Source organism: Drosophila nasuta, chromosome 3 (assembly GCF_023558535.2).
Source record: "Drosophila nasuta strain 15112-1781.00 chromosome 3, ASM2355853v1, whole genome shotgun sequence".
NCBI lineage: Eukaryota > Metazoa > Arthropoda > Insecta > Diptera > Drosophilidae > Drosophila > Drosophila nasuta.
In genome coordinates this window covers 2,953,715-2,969,881 of record NC_083457.1, presented here as the reverse complement: position 1 = coordinate 2,969,881, position 16,167 = coordinate 2,953,715, and the positions used below count along the sequence as shown (strand labels likewise).

Below are 16,167 nucleotides of genomic sequence, written 5' to 3'. Positions count from 1 at the left end.
GAACAAAGAAAAACAGTTATATTCACAAAATATGCAAATTTGATTACACAACAAACATAAATACTTAAATTAACTTGTTTTCTTATTTAAGTTTTAATTAGATTTCTAATATGTCTGTTTATTTTCAAAACTATTAGGTTTTGTCGATATCGATATTGTCATTGCTTACCATAATCAACAAACCACACTTTGGCGCGCATTGAGTTTATAGCGATAGTGTTGCCAGACTGAACAACAAAGGAATGTAAACAAAGTGTAATGTTATTTGTCGGTTTCAGTTGAAGGCTTAAGTAAATTCGTAAACAATGGGTCTTATCAGTCACTGCGCCTTTTGCTGTCCTGGCAACGAGCGTCATAGTAACCGCCGCACACGAAGTGGAGCCCACCTACACTGATTGGAGCGCTAGAAAATTCCTGCACCTGGACATCAGCAGTTAGTTAGTTGTTTACGCTACGTGACTTCGGTTCAGCGCTTAATTGCAGTCAACGTCAACACAAATGTCGCATACACGCATTACCACCGCCTATGGAGCCCGACCGTCACACGATTATCATACAAACTCCATAGCGCTGAAGCAACGTTCCAAATCCGCAAATCCACCGCAATTAAGACCGTTCAGTGGCATACAGGGTTCGCGACCCCGTTATGTGCCACCATTTTCGATACAATCGCAGCAAAAAAACACTGTTGTCATTAATGGTCCCATTCACGAGGCGCCCGTTACGGCAAGCGCACGGGGCAGAGCGCCGAATCCGAAGAGTGCGTAACCTCCCTGCCCCCCTCTAATACCGTGTATTGTATCTTGTATCTGATAGCAACTTTTTGTGACTTTTTGTTGTTTTTGTTGATTTTTGTAGGCTTAAAGAAACAACACAAATCCATTTCGACATGCAATTTGGGTGCCACTTTCAACGCCTGCACGCCCCCCAAAACTGCTGGGCGTGGCACATTGTTTCGCATGTATTTCGATCGCGGCGATTTACCCATCAAAATGGAATACCTGTGTGGAGGCGATAAAATTGGCTGGACGGTGAGTATTACCGACAAAAGTTAATTCCTTACACAAAAGTATAGCCAGAAAAGCGAGGATCTTTAGGTATTTACATAGGTATGTACAGTCAAAACATTATTTTATTCGGACGAAGTGAGGAACTAATTGCTCTTGATTAGCACTATATTTGGAGCTAAGGTTGTGTTTTGTGTATTTTTTTTTTGATTCGAAAGATTTAAGTAATTTATTTTTTTGTACAATCATTTAATATATAGTATATTTAATATTTTATTTTAATTTAATTTAATATTTATTTATATAAGCTAAGTTAATTGCTCACATTTTGTTATTTTATAATCCTTGAATGGTATTTTAAATATTTCGTATTCCCCAAAACATAACGCGTGGTACTATATTTCAATGTTGGCCATAGGCAGGAGACTTTGGAGTTTATGTATCAATATAGTACAATGCTTTGGTAGTCGCAAAAAATGGAGTCGATGTAGGCTCTAGGTTCTAATGAATCTAGAATAATTATAGCTATAACGAGAAAGTGTAATTACCCTAGAGCAACTGGGAATACGTGTCGTGATTAGCTGAACTTTGACCTGAAAATTACTTGACAACAATCAAAGCAAACTAATTGCATATAGGCCTATATAGGTTTCTCCATCTGCAGACCTGCGTGTCCAATTATTTGAAGTGTTTGCTATGATGGTACCGACAAAAATGAAAGTTAAACTCTGTATAATACACTACATGAAATAATATAGTATACATAATATGGCATTGTCTATTTCCGGACATACCGATTTCGGTCGCAGCGCCTTGACGTCCAGGTGTCAGCTAGTCTGTCAAGAAGGCGAGTAAATAAAATATTGGGAACATGGATTCATGTGTGTGCACCCTTTCAATGTCATAAGCCTTGGAAGTGAGTTGATGTCTAGAGCTTATATATAAATATGGAATAATTGCTCGAGTGAGTGGGTGCGTTTGTTTATTTAAGCCTTGAGGCATTTATGACAGCTCATTTACATATGAGCGAAAAGTGAGTGACACCATATCATTTGCGTCATGTGCGAAATTCAGTCGAAGGTCAGGCTGAAAGAGGTTAAATGGGGGAATACTCCTGAAAGAAATGGAAAGCGGCATCAGTAAAATAATATTATGTAATTGGCATCCAATTAAGTTGAAGAGTGAAGCCATGTATTATACAATTAATTTTAGTTCTTGTATTTTGCATAGCTAATATCTTTAATTTTATACTTATGTTCCCTATTAAATGATATGTGCAAGTAAGATTCACTATTACATTAGGGACCAATTAGGAGATTTTAATAAATATTTATACACTGAATAGAATGATCTGTTATCTGTTCAGTCTACAATCAAATTTCTATGTCTTGTTATTTTAAGTTTAAAACTTTTGAATTCGGGAGAAATGCATTTGAAATATGTCTGTAATTTCTATGTGAAACAAGAAATTCAAGGGTATTGTTCAAAAGTTTCTTTTTCAAATTTCTTATGTTGAAATTTCCATTTAACTAAGACCTAAACTACACTAACATTATGTAGTATGATGGTTGTTTTTTTAGTTAACCAATTTACTCAGCTGAACTTTCTTTCCTGTCAACGTCTAATTAATTTGATGAAAAAAGGCTCATTATGTTAATAGAATTGGGAATTTCCCAATTAAGGCAGTAAATTTCATTGTATAAGACTATCTCCAAAGGCTTTCCATTGACAAGGAAAACAAATAAACTGCATCTTAATAGAAATCAGAAAAACTTAACTAGCATCGCGTGCAAATTTACACCTGAACAACGAAGCGAAAGAATCGACACCCCCCATACAGAAATAATGAAAGTAGAGAAAAACTTGGCAAACTATTTTCCCGTTATTACGTATTACGTAGTATTGCATTTGCAATTTCCAATTCGTATGGCTGTCAATGTAAACTACGTTTCATTACGTGACGCAGGTGGACATTGACAAGCTGGACTACAGCCTCTACTTGCCACTGTTCTTTGATGGATTGGCCGAACCCAAACATCCCTACAAAACCTATGCACGCCAGGGTGTCAGCGACTTGCTGCTCGCCGGCGGAGAGAAAATCCATCCCGTAGTCCCGCAATTAATTCTGCCATTAAAGAGTGAGTACCTGCTTGCGACGGGGCTAAAGCTAAAGCCAAAGCCAAAGCCAAAGCCAAAAGTCGTCTTAGCACGCAAGCATTCGACTTTAATTTTTGTCACTTGACTTTCGCTGTCTAATGGCTGTGTGTCTTTTTTCCCTTTTCAGACGCATTGAGCACTAGAAATTTGGAGGTAATGTGCACGACCTTGAAAATCATACAACAGCTGGTCATGGCCTCGGATATGGTTGGACCTGCCCTGGTGCCCTTCTACCGACAACTGTTGCCCATGTTCAATGCGTTCAAGGTGAAGAACTGTAAGTTGCTGTCAAATATCGGGTACTATCGTTACTATCGCAGATGTGAGAGGTTTATTCCTAATTGATGCGAACGATAGTTGAGCAGTCGGCACTTAGAAATAACGTTTTCATTTCTTGCAGTGAACTGCGGCGATGAGATTGACTATGCACAGAAGAACAATCTCAACCTGGGCGATCTGATTGACGAGACTCTTCAAGTGCTGGAGCTGCATGGCGGCGAGGATGCCTTCATCAACATCAAGTATATGGTGCCCACTTACGAGTCATGCTACTTGAACTAAGCGATATCAATTTTGGCGAATTGGCTTTTTCTTACACGTGTTTTACGCTTCGTATACTTAATTTATTTATCATATCAAGAGTATTTATTGAATTTTACATAGATGCGAATGATGCAAATTGGCCTTGTTTTGGAATTTAATAATTGAATATATGTGTGTGTATATATAGGTGAGTATATATTGAGATTATATATGCAGGTGTGCTGGCAACCATTTGTTGCAGCAGCCAATGCCACAGGATCCTTGTGGCAAGGCGAGGACGGCGCAACAGCTGTAAAGACAATAAGAAATATAGCCAGAGAAATCGGAAGATATTTCAGAAATACTTACAGCTGTTGCGCCTGTTTTTTGTTTAGTATTTGGGCGGGGCAAACTCGTTCTTCTTCACATTGTGGGGGAGAGTAGCGATTGTAGAGACCCCAAATGGAATTCATCAGCTTATCGTTGTATTTGACCGGCAAATACTCGCGTTCTGCAGGTGCGATGACAATGATGAGTCAGTTAAACGATTCTGAGTTGAGAGAACTTACGAGTATTATTGTCGGCCTTATCAGCATTGTTGGCAGCCCGTAGACGGGACAAGATCATGTCACGTTCCTGGAACTGCTCACGTAGTTTGCAGGCTGCGAAGGCACCTTGTGGCAAAGCCATGTCGACAACTGACAAAGCAAAAGTGAAAACTCACATTAAATACAATTTGATAACACGAAAAGTCGAGTCGTGTTCACTTACTGTTCAGTCTGAGGTTATTGAGAAGGGAAAATTCAGGAGCAAACAGGTTGCTTAGATCACTTAATTGATACCAGAGCTTAGTCACGTGTTGACTAATTTTTTAGGGGTTTCTCGCGCACTTGCAGCAGCAGCATTCAAAGCACAAGGTTCAAGTCTGGCAAAAATCTCGAGAGTCTCTGAGATTCGCAACACTGTATAGTATTATTCACTATTGCAGTCTATTATTTTGTTTTGCACTAGAAAAGCGTTCTCGTTGATGGCATTTGGCAATGCCCGGCTTACATATGAAGATGAATTTCAAACGTGATCGACACCGATTGTTAAGCACACTCACAACACACGAAAGAGTAGAGTAGAGGTTCTAAGCTGAACTGACTCTCTGGCGCGTCGGCGAGTCAGATTTATAGAGGCTCAACACAACGAAACTGGCGAAGTTGATAAGCGAGAGACAGAGATCAGCTAGCCGCCATTTTATTTCGACTAGCACGTAAGCCTACGTATATATAGAATGCTATATATACGGATTTGTATATATGTTTGATTGATATGTCTTTTTCCATTTTTTTGTTGTTCAGTAGTTTTTTTAAAATGCAATTGAACCCATGTGACTTGTCAAACCGACCTCGATCCGTTCTGAAATCCGCCAACTGAGCTCCGATCCGCTCCGCTCCGCTAACTGATAAAGTTCGACATTGTTCGAGAGCGTCTGATAAGGAGATCGATTAAATTTGTTTCGAAAACTGCGCAGTTTCAATTTTTGTGGGAAGACCTTTGAAAAGTGTTGGCTCAACAAACAATTATCAGAAAGTGAAGTGCAGGAGGCAAGCCTTGCTCTTGCTGGTCAATTACCCAAACAATCTTTAGTGGGCCATGTGCCAAGTACTTTCTTCAGAGCGCTCTATCTTGCTCATAGGTTCATGTGAAGTCAAACCACTCCATCAACTGGTTTAAAGTGGATTGTACTATTGTTCTTTTTATACTCATAGTGTGAGTACTCAAGTACCTGCTGATGCAATTACTGACCTTACTGTAGGCTGTTGCTGTTGCTTGTTGTTTACCAACAACAGCTGCATCAAGTGCAATAATATACACAACATAGTAAACAATCATTCTACATATGTTAACACATTGACACATCTTATGCCTGATACCTGGAGTGACCCATAGGTTAAACTATTTAATATAAAAAGCCTTATGACGCTGGTTGTGTTAATCGTCTTAATTGATAATTAATATTAGTTACTATTAAACACTTACTATACAAATGTCTGTGACACATTTCAGCCATATATAACGAGCACCTTATCGATGTTTTGCTGGACGATTTTATTTAGAGCATGTAACCGGCGAATACAACCTCGTTTAAGCACACATTATTTATAGACGTATCACCATAATTCGCATATTCTAGTACTCTCATTGTTCAGCATTCTTCGATTGCCTGTTGCCAGGCAGCGGAGCATGTTGTAAATATTTGCTGCAATTGCATTATGCCGATTACAATATACGTAAATTTCAATGATAATTGTCTATGAAAGGCACATGGTCGTCAAACTGTGACATCACATTTTGCTCATTTTCCTCTTGTTTTGTTTAATGTATAAACATATATGTTTGCATTTATTTTAATGATTAAACAAAAAATAAAAAGTCCAAAAGAGGTGTCCAAAAAAATACAGATACTGGCTGAAATGTCTGCCACGAGCGCCTGAAGTCACATAGAGCGCGATTTAATTCACTGATTAGAGCCAGCGTGTGCTTGCTCTTTTCTAGCATTCATTATTCATTGTACTTTAAATTTCTTTAGTACAAACATACAAGAACTGATTGCGTGTGTGGTCTTTAAAATTGTGCAAGGTTCGCAGCATACATTTCTATTTTGTTGACGGCACGCCCAGCAATTAGCAATTGACGCAAAACACTACTGATACGCCCCAAGCAAAAGTTTCTAGAATACATTTCAAATTGTGTCAAAAATTCAAATTTGAATTTGAATTAATAACGTTGATAAGTTAAGTTGGCAGCACTATCTACAACTGTTGAGATAACCACCCACTTGAGTAGTCATCAAACTGTATCTGTTATCGATATATATCTTTTGGCTGTTAATATCAATCTATTTTTTAGAACATCAACCTTTTTAAAGCTATTAAAATTGTCGCGCCTTTGAATACGTGTTTTGGAAATCTTGTGTAATATTTTTAAAAATCTTACCATGTGGCAATTTTTGGTGTTCTTATAGGTAATATGGTATGTCTCGGAGTTTTGGTACTTTGGTATATCTCGACAAATAAAGCTGTTTAAGAAAGAAAATTTTAACGTGGAAAGATATAAAATTATTATTTATCTGACTGATTAAATTATTCAATAATAAATTAATTTGCATTATTATTACTTGACTACAGAAAGCATCGATATTTGTCACAAACAATCGATGTTTTTGACATTCTCACAAATATTGAATTGTAGTCGATATTTCTTCAGTGCTCAGTATTTATCGAGCAGTCAGCAATCAGCAGGCGTCGCCAAAATTAGCTAACAATAAAAGAAAAACACGGGAAGTTGTTAATTAAAAAGGTGACCTAGTTGCGAGAACACAACGTCATGTCGTTGCAAAAGGAACTACGTACACTGGCAAAGCCCTACTATTGGGTGAACATACTGCTGGCCGTCTCGTATCTGCTCGCCAAGAAGACCAGAGTGATTTGCACGCGCATTTTCCAGCAAACGGATCAAGATGACGTCTGTGATATGGACAGTCGTGAGGTAGAGATACTGTTCTTTCTGCTGATTGTGGTCATGATACGTTCCCGCAAGTCGGGCAGCGTAACTATGATCAACTACTTGACTTCGTCCTTCCTCTACACAAAAGTGGCCAACATGATACTCTGGTCATATGCCGACTTTCGTTATGGCCTAGGTTTCCTACTCATCTGTGTACTCGTGGGCATGCTGCTACCGGAGCCATCGTATCGTGGTCCTGAGCACATCACCTACTTCCGCAACGCTCAGGTCTTTGAGGAGGAGCTGGCTAGAGAGAAGCGCACCAGTTGGTTGATTTGTTTTTACACTGTTTGGAATCCCAGCTGTGTGAACTTTGCACCCATCTTCGCTGAGCTGTCGGCGGAATACAATACGGAACTACTGAAGTTTGGCAAAATCGATATCGGACGTTTCCCAGATGTCGCACAAAAGTATCGCATTTCGGACAGCAGTTTCTCACGCCAGCTGCCTACGGTTATACTGTTCCAGCAGGGCAAGGAGGTGGACCGACGTCCATGTGTCGACAATAAGGGGAAGCTGCAGAAGTTCTTCTTCTCCAGCGACAATGTGCGTGCAACCTTCGGACTGAATCAACTCTATAAGCAGGCTGTGGAACGTTTGCCGGCCACTGCGACGACGACGGTGGAATCGAAGAAGTCAAAGTAGTTACTCTATGTTCTAACCAAACGACATCTCATTTTAACAATTCGTAATTGTTAAGTTTTTAGTTGTTATTATTTATTTTGTGAGAGTGCACAAAGCAAATGCACCAAAGACACGTTCTACATGCAACTATGTAACTAAATATAAATTGTAACGCGTTGCCATTAACCTAATTTATTGTTTGTTCATTGCTAGCTAAATTTCAAGCCACAACATCATAAATTAATAAAAATTGTAAAAGTCATCTTGAATGTTGTCTGCGTCTTTTACGTTAGTGTCTAATGAATTTAAACTAACGATTTCCGTCCAAATTTAATGGAGCACAAGTAAGAAAGATATAGTCGAGAATTCCAGACTATGAGTTACCCGCTACAGTTGTTCATAGACTACCAAATGTAAAACCGCTTAATTGTTAATTTTACCGGGGTAGATAAACAAAGTATAATAATGTTGAAATAAATGATAGGTCAAACAGAAATTTATGATGTTAATTATGAATTATTAATTATGAATTATTTATTATTGAAAAAATTAAGCAAATGTGACTTTGAACTACAAGAAAACTGTCACTTTACTCGTGTTGTCTGAGAACAGCTGGTTACACTTTGTATGGCCTTTACTTTTTTTATACGCGAATAATAAGGCGCGGCGTTTCAAAAAGCTGGCTATTTTCAAGGTTTTCAACAAATACAGACACCAAAGATCATATCTTAAACCTATCATGCGAATATTCATCATATTTTCATCAAAAAAATAGGAAAAAAACAAAAGGAAATCGAAAAACGAGCACTCACTGTACTATTATTGTTGAAAAATATGTTTTCGCTTTGTAGTGTTGGCTAATGCAACTAAGTGAACGTTAGGCAACATTGTTTAGTTGGCGCTGGTTGTTGTCCTCGCTAACGTTTTGAATGCATGGAATTTTATTTTAATGTTTTCCGCATTTTCAAGTCGAGACGATTTTTTTAAATCACAATACACGCGTAATATTTTGTGCCAAGAGCTCATCTAAAGGCGACTGTCGGGGAATGTGCTTATAAAACATGCATTGACGCGCTGCTGCTCTGAATGCGTTAAACAAACATTGTCTCGAACAATGAGAATTGTGCAAAAAAAAGGAAGAAAATCGAACAACCGTACAACAATGTTTCCGGTGCGATGGCTTAACCAGCCGAGTGAAGGCAAGGTTTGGCATGATGGTTGTATATGAGGCCCAAACGGCCAGACGAAATACGAAATACGAAATAAACGCAAATCCTTTTCATCCATTCAATATGCATATTTACAAACAAACGCACATACATGTGTACACACATACAGGTGCAGGGGGTGGCTCGAGGGGGAGTAAGAGACAAAGGCAAACAGACAGAGCATCGCTTTTGTGGTTATTATTTGTATTCTTATTTTATATTCAATGAAACGGCATGGAAATGGCCATTATATTGTATTGTATTGCATAATATGATTGTCTCACATGTGGCGTGGCTTTTTATTTGCTGAAAATATGTATATGTATGTAGCAATGCTGTTGTATGTACAATGTAAGTGGACAAAGAAATCGTGTAAGATTTCAAATTAGGCCGCTCTGCTCTGCGGTCGTCTGCGTACATGCAATTAAAATCCATGACGAGTGTTCGCTTGATTGAAGCTGGAATTCATCTTGGCCGACAGCCACCTCGTTCCCCATCCGCACCTCCTCCCACTGGACGTCACACGCGATATTGTCAACAGCTTCTCACATCGAAAATCCAATAAGCAGCTCCTTGACAACAGCAAAAACAACAAACAACGCAGCAAGTAACATACATAACTGCAGAACGTATTGTTGACGACATTTCTACCTTCGTTTTCAGTGCGTTCGTTGGTCACATTGGATTGATTTTGAGCGATTTTGCTCTACTATACTTTTAGAGAACTACGAGCATATTTGCTTTATGGCAACATCTTGCCCAAAAACAGTTATGACTAAATTTTATTATTCTCTTTCACATAAATATCAGCACTTTTGCACTTAATGTGTCGTTTCGCTAGTTTCCGTTTCGTTGCTCTCTGAACTGGAGTCCGCATTTTGATAAAAGTTTTTTTGTTTAAAACGAGCGTGCAGTTTGAAATTGTTTTTATTTACTTTTTAATTGTTATGTATGAGCTATTTTTTTTTTTAAATTAAATAGTTAAGTTTGCTTGAAGATATTTTGAAATAGTTTTAAGTTTGAGCAGCAGTTGAAATAAAATTTAAAAAGTACATATTTCATTATTATTTAAATTAGAGCCTTAGGAATATAAACTGAAATATTATTTTTATTATTTTCAAACTACATATAAGTAATGATGATGTGTAGTATATTCTTAAAGTCATTAACACCGTCTTAAGATCTCACAATATATGGTATATTATTATAGCTATTCTTAATAGAATTAAGATTTTACGTTTTATGTTAAATTTAGAATAAAGTAATTCAAATACGAAACTCTTAATTTAAAACCAAATGAATGTTGTACTGAATGCAACATACATATATTTTGCAATATCTACAATTCAATTGCTGATTATATGAATTTACATTAATTTTGTTTAATGACATTTTGTATTCTTTGCGAATTATAAATTGTAAATAATGTAATTTGGTTATTTGCAGTGCATTTGAAATTCGACTGTTTTTTTTTAAATGTGATTACTCAAGATTCCTTTAGCTTTGCTGACATTTTTTATTGCATTTTTATGTCAACAGCAGCTGATGCCAACCGCCACCCGCATCCCGCAATCCGCCTCCCCCTTCCACCTATTCAGCAGCCTCCTTTCGGCATCTTAATATCCTTCGGTTTGGGAGCAAAGCTGTCGTCGCCTTGTAGTGTATTTCTGTCAATTGCGTACAATTGAATTAAACCTGAAGTCAATGGCAGGTGCGACTTGAGACGGTGCTGAAGACGTTGCGGTGCTCGCAAACAAAAACCAATGCGGCCAGCAGCCAACCGCAAAGTAGAACGTACCACGCAAGGCGGAAGGTGTCCAGATTCAGGGCCTTAAAGTTGTCCGAGTTGTCGATGAGACGCATGTAGCCTGCCCTGAGGGCATCATTGAAGTCAGAGACGGTCCAGTGCCGATAGAGCCCCGTGCTCTGCACCCACATTATGAAGTGCTTTAGCAGATTTTCTAGGTGCGAATCCTTGCGCATGGGATAACCGATGACAGGAGCGCCCAGGCAGACCGTCGAGTAGCGATAGATGGGTTTGTGGGCGTATTGCTGCTGCAGCGCAAAGAACTCCCAGCGTTCGACAGTGAACGGATACGAGTAGCTAGTGTTAAAGCTGAGCAATGCTCTCACCTGCTCCCCAGCCTCGGCGCCAACTACCAAATTGGACACCTGCTCCTCCAGATGCGGTGGCACCTGCTGCAGCAGCATGGGTATCTCATGGTGCTTGACTAATATGCGTTGTTGCTGTGCAATAAGTTGCTCAAAGGTGTCCACCTGCTCACCCACCAAGGTGGCAGTCAGCGAGCTGCTCAACTGATTCGAATACCAGTTGGTCACTATGAATCCCAGCACAAATAGCTGCAGCGAGACCAGAAAATACCGCACCGAAGGTCCATAGATGCGGCTGGGTGAACTAAGGAACAGCAGCTGGCTGAGAGCTTCGAGCAAACAGCGTCCTGGACTGGCGCTCAGGGAGGGACTGAGCCAGTGCAGCGCCACACTGATGTAGACAACGGCGGCTAGCAGCAGGAGCCAACTGGTCCAATGGAATGGACGCAGCAGGTACATGTAGCGAGGGATCTCGTTGCGCACTGGCATAATGAGGCAATTCTGAGCGATTGTCAGGGGATAGCTGAGGATGCCGAGTTCACGATCGATGCCCACATATGGATGCATTGTGATCTCCAGGCGATTGTCACCAATCAGCTGCTGGAGGCGTGTCATGTCCACGCTGCTGCCAGCGTCCAGATCCTGGCCAGCATTGCTGATGATCAGCTGGGCATTGTGACGACGAAGAAACTCGGCAAAGATGCGATAGCCAAAGCCGCGTATGAGATGTTTGCCTGTTCGCTGATCTTGCACCTGAAACACACGCGGTAAATCGTTCTCAGCGGGAGTGGACACCACATAGCCATTTAGATTACGTGACGGTGCTGGAAACAACAGTCCTTTCCCGGCTAGATTCAGCTCAAAGTAGCGCACTTTGGGGTACGGTGTGTAGCTGTAGATTCGCTGCTTGTGCAGCATAAGCGTCTGAAGGAACTGCAGACTCCATAGTTTGTCGAACAGTTTACCCAGCGCTAACTTCTCTCGCTGATTTGACAGATAGACAATGAGGCGACTAGCTCGCAGTTTCCTTAGGCGTTGGTCCAGCTGCCAGAAGATGATCTCATCGCTGCTGTAGCAGAAGAGCAGGCTCAGGGCATCGTTATTGATGTGATTCCTTAGCGGATCATAAGTATTTGGCATACCATTTGAATCGAAAACGTAGCTGGTCACACTTAAGTTGGTATGCAGCCATTCGATGAAGGGATTCAAATCCTCCAATCGTTGGGGATGACTCATGAACAACGGCGTATTTGTCCAGCGTTCTTCATCGGCAACTTGCTGGACTACATTCTGCAGAAACCTCAGGTCTTCGAGATTAGTTTGACATGTGCCTAGTACAGGCAGCAGCAGGAGCAACCGCGTTGCAAGCGGCATGATCGAAGGTTCACTGTGTCCATAACACTCATTGGAGTCCTCTTTATACGTAGCTTGCGTAATGGATTTAATTCAATTTAATCGACTGCTGATTGGTCTTATCGCTGCTACAGATAACAAATTGCCAGCAAATGGATACTGGACAATAACGTGCCACAAATTGTGGCACATATAACTACTGCCAGCATTGGCGTAATTATGTGCATTTTATTTAAGTGGTGCTTCAACGAATTTTGTTATAGTAACTTTTGGTTGAACAGCGACAATTAATATTAATAATTTGTGCGTATTATATACTTATACATATACTTTGCTTAAAGGTAAAATCGGCAAATGCCATCACTAAAATAATTGTATGTTATTTTTAAATAACAGCAGATTTATTTATAGATTTAATTTTGAAAAGTTTTAAAAACAACTTTTATACATTTGTTCAATTTGAGGAACATTTGGAAATATTTAAATTCTAATACTATTAAATAAAAAAATATCCTCTCCGTGACAATGCATATTGCAGCATTGCCGTGACCAGGATTCGAACCTGGGTTACCACGGCCACAACGTGGGGTCCTAACCACTAGACGATCACGGCTATTGAGAACGCTTGAAATGACTTGATTTAATAGCGAATATAAACGAAAATGCAATGCTTGAGCAAGCTCTGATTTAATTGTTTCGATTTCTTGCTTAGTCAACTTTCTTATAGATCATAAAGTTGAACTATATGTAGCAAAGAGAAAGGCAATCGTAACAATTAGTTCCAGGTAATAAACATGTACGACTCAACGATACTCTATGAAAGTAGAGTAATTGCATTTAGCTATCAAAAATACCCTGATTAGATTGTAATACACTATAGAGTTTTATTTATTTATAAGTTCTTATTATTTTAATTTGTTCAATTTAAAAATAATGTCAACTACATAAAATATTAATATTAAAGAAACTACAGAAACTCTACAAAAGAGTTTAAACATAAACAGAAGTTTATGCTGATCAAATTGGATCAATTTATTTATCAGTATTTTTTTTTAAGACTATTTTAATAGCTTAATAAATTTATAATTCATAAAAAAATTAACGTAAAATTGAATTCATTAAGGCGGATAAATTAAAACAATGGAAAAGCTCCATCACAAAAATAATTATTTGTTTTATAAATTTGTTAAAATATTAAAGTTTAAAGAATTGAAAAACTATACGTATATAACATTCGAGTTTTGTGACAGTACAATTTCTTAAAAGGTTTTTATACAATTATTTATGGTGAGGTTTTAAGAGAATTAGTTAAAATTTGACGGAAGTAAATTTAAAAACAAGAAAGTTGCCTCCATGACAATAATAATAATAAATAAATTGGTATTTACATTTTTGTGAAACTAATGTTAGTAGATTATATTGATACAGAATTTTTACATTTATAATATTTTTTAATTATTTGAATTATTGATCATTTTTTATTTAAATATATTGTAATAACCCAAAAAAATATGTTAATTTCCGCAAAGTAAATTTGAGTTAACCAATTGAAGTTCTACGTGTAGATGCATTCGACTTTTCGGGTTATGCCAGTAAAACACAATTCATTTTCCTTGCTTTTTATAACGATTTTTAAGTAGAATTTCCTTAATAATAGCGTAAAAAATTTTAAAAAAGTGAATCTTCTCCGTGACAATGCGTATTGCAGCATTGCCGTGACCAGGATTCGAACCTGGGTTACCACGGCCACAACGTGGGGTCCTAACCACTAGACGATCACGGCTATTGAAGACTCTTGAAAGGCGGCAGCCAAATAGCGAATACAAATTGTGTTATCAACGCTTCAGTGAGCGTTGTTACTGCTGCAAGCGCATTGCTTGCTCTATAACAACTTGTTTATGGAGCAAGTACGCCCCATAACGGCAACAATAACATCAAGATAGACTCGTAATAGCAGCAGCAGAGCAACAATAACAAATACATAAAAATCAGCGGTGAAAGGCAACTGAAAGAAACGAAGGCAAAAGACAAGAGTCCCAAGCAAACGACCAGCGTCCAAAAGTCCGACCGACTGACAACCAATAAACAAGATTTTGGTTTATGAATGAATTTAAATGCCAAGCACTTGCAGGGGGCAAATGGGCGGAGAAGAGTGTATGGAGAGGGGAAGGGCGGGCATGGTTCTTGACTTGGCATTTCAATTCATTTTGCTATCAGCAGCATTTTGTGGCTGGGTTCTGTGCAACTCCACACTGAGGGGGAGCTGATATAGAACTGGACTATGGAATGAGGGCTGCATGCTGGGTTATATGAATATAAATAATATATTAAATGAAATACAATTTTGAATAAATTTACGACTTTATTCAGATGTTTGAATACTCCAGTTTCTATTTAAAGCTGTTGGGTTTCTACCAGCTCTTAGAACAAATAATAAAAGTTGAAGTACTAGAGGAGAGTTTTCTGTGAAAACAAACAATTGAAATTCAACTAAAACTTTCAATATTATATTTTCACATGTATTATTATTACAACAACTGAGTTTGATCAGAATTTCATTTAAAATTATAGTTGGTTAGCATAGAAAAATGCTGTTACATCTATGTATGTATTTATATTTTATGCATCATCTATGTAGATTAGAGACAATTTTTGTTTCTCAATTTAAAGCTTTTGTTCTAGGAAAAATTCTCTCATATTTAATTATCATTTTAACAACCCAATGTATTATTTTATTTGATTTTCAACTTATGGTTTGCCAATTAAACTTTTTTACGAAATAAACCTCTAAAAAATGGAATTGTCAAAAGAATGAAATAATAAAAATTATTTATTTCATATCCTAATTGAAATAAACGAAAACACACAACAAACACACAACAACTTTTGAACTCCCTTAGGGCAAAAGGTGTTTTAATTTATTTAAATGCCAAAAGAAATAAAAACATTTCCTTTGTGTTAACCATTTTATGATTTAAATTCGTTCCTTTTGATCATTGCATGTTAATTTGAGCTTTGTTAATCAGACAAAGACCAAGTTTCCGACTATAGTATACCCGAACATGGCCTACAAATATAATGACATCATAACGAGCTTTTGATTTCGACAAACATTAAATGCAATCTAATAATTGCGAGTTAAGATTGTTGTACTTGATTTAGAGCAGAGGGATAATTGGAACCCAATATACCTCCCTTCTATAAATGGTAAAGGTATGGAAATTAACTGGACTCACGTACCTTTAATGAGGTGCTGAGTTGTTTCCGCTGGTTTATACCTCCCCTGGGGCAATTTGATGAGTTATATATTTTGTTCCCAGTTGAGCATTTCATTTGTATCAACAAAGTGAATAAATTTATGGGTATTCGAAAGAGCTGTTTCAAATGATGCACGCTTATCGGAATTGTTTTTTTTTTGGTTTTGGGCTGATAAGTTAATAGAACATTTGGTGTTATCAGCACAATAAGCTTGAAGAGACTAATTTATTGGGGATGGGATCTGAAACTTACGTAAATTTGTATATATATCTAAAATATACTGTAAATTCCAACCTTATATTTTGAATTTATTTAATTTGGTATTTAAATAAATCAATAGAAAGCCAAAGCTTTTAGGCCACTAATCAAAG

At 37.9% G+C, this 16,167-nt stretch overlaps 4 protein-coding genes and 2 non-coding genes across 6 annotated transcripts; 2 read left to right on the top strand and 4 right to left on the bottom strand.

The window, feature by feature from the left end:
- Positions 1–259: 259 nt before the first annotated feature.
- LOC132791972 (parkin coregulated gene protein homolog) lies at positions 260–3,725 on the top strand. Its single transcript, XM_060801145.1, has 5 exons — positions 260–760; positions 859–1,031; positions 2,974–3,145; positions 3,292–3,441; positions 3,565–3,725. Exons 1-5 carry the CDS (start codon positions 499–501, stop codon positions 3,723–3,725), a joined length of 918 nt encoding a protein of 305 aa, XP_060657128.1. The 5' UTR covers positions 260–498.
- Positions 3,726–3,765: 40 nt separating this feature from the next.
- Positions 3,766–4,831, bottom strand: LOC132791973 (uncharacterized). The gene is made up of 4 exons (XM_060801146.1): positions 4,458–4,831; positions 4,256–4,384; positions 4,056–4,197; positions 3,766–3,996 (listed from the first exon to the last, which is right to left on the bottom strand). The coding sequence occupies exons 2-4, from the start codon at positions 4,374–4,376 to the stop codon at positions 3,912–3,914; spliced, it is 348 nt and encodes a 115-aa protein (XP_060657129.1). The 5' UTR covers positions 4,377–4,384; positions 4,458–4,831; the 3' UTR covers positions 3,766–3,911.
- Positions 4,832–6,937: 2,106 nt separating this feature from the next.
- LOC132792150 (thioredoxin-related transmembrane protein 2 homolog) lies at positions 6,938–8,056 on the top strand. Its single transcript, XM_060801400.1, has one exon. It carries the CDS (start codon positions 7,062–7,064, stop codon positions 7,884–7,886), a length of 825 nt encoding a protein of 274 aa, XP_060657383.1. The 5' UTR covers positions 6,938–7,061; the 3' UTR covers positions 7,887–8,056.
- Positions 8,057–10,774: 2,718 nt separating this feature from the next.
- LOC132793186 (uncharacterized) lies at positions 10,775–12,559 on the bottom strand. Its single transcript, XM_060802887.1, has one exon. The coding sequence runs from the start codon at positions 12,557–12,559 to the stop codon at positions 10,775–10,777; it is 1,785 nt and encodes a 594-aa protein (XP_060658870.1).
- A 520-nt stretch (positions 12,560–13,079) lies between these two features.
- On the bottom strand, positions 13,080–13,151 carry Trnah-gug (transfer RNA histidin (anticodon GUG)). Its single transcript has one exon. It is a non-coding gene; the product is annotated as a tRNA-His (tRNA).
- Positions 13,152–14,249: 1,098 nt separating this feature from the next.
- On the bottom strand, positions 14,250–14,321 carry Trnah-gug (transfer RNA histidin (anticodon GUG)). Its single transcript has one exon. It is a non-coding gene; the product is annotated as a tRNA-His (tRNA).
- Positions 14,322–16,167: the final 1,846 nt, after the last annotated feature.

Coding starts and splice junctions, on each gene's coding strand:
- LOC132791972 (XM_060801145.1), top strand. CDS start 499: ATGTCGCATACACGCATTACCACCGCCTATGGAGCCCGACCGTCACAC. Junction 1,032..2,973: donor GCGATAAAATTGGCTGGACG/GTGAGTATTACC, acceptor TACGTGACGCAG/GTGGACATTGACAAGCTGGA. Junction 3,146..3,291: donor ATTAATTCTGCCATTAAAGA/GTGAGTACCTGC, acceptor TTCCCTTTTCAG/ACGCATTGAGCACTAGAAAT.
- LOC132793186 (XM_060802887.1), bottom strand. CDS start 12,559: ATGCCGCTTGCAACGCGGTTGCTCCTGCTGCTGCCTGTACTAGGCACA.
- LOC132792150 (XM_060801400.1), top strand. CDS start 7,062: ATGTCGTTGCAAAAGGAACTACGTACACTGGCAAAGCCCTACTATTGG.
- LOC132791973 (XM_060801146.1), bottom strand. CDS start 4,376: ATGGCTTTGCCACAAGGTGCCTTCGCAGCCTGCAAACTACGTGAGCAG. Junction 4,198..4,255: donor TAAGGCCGACAATAATACTC/GTAAGTTCTCTC, acceptor TCGCACCTGCAG/AACGCGAGTATTTGCCGGTC. Junction 3,997..4,055: donor AAAAAACAGGCGCAACAGCT/GTAAGTATTTCT, acceptor TTGTCTTTACAG/CTGTTGCGCCGTCCTCGCCT.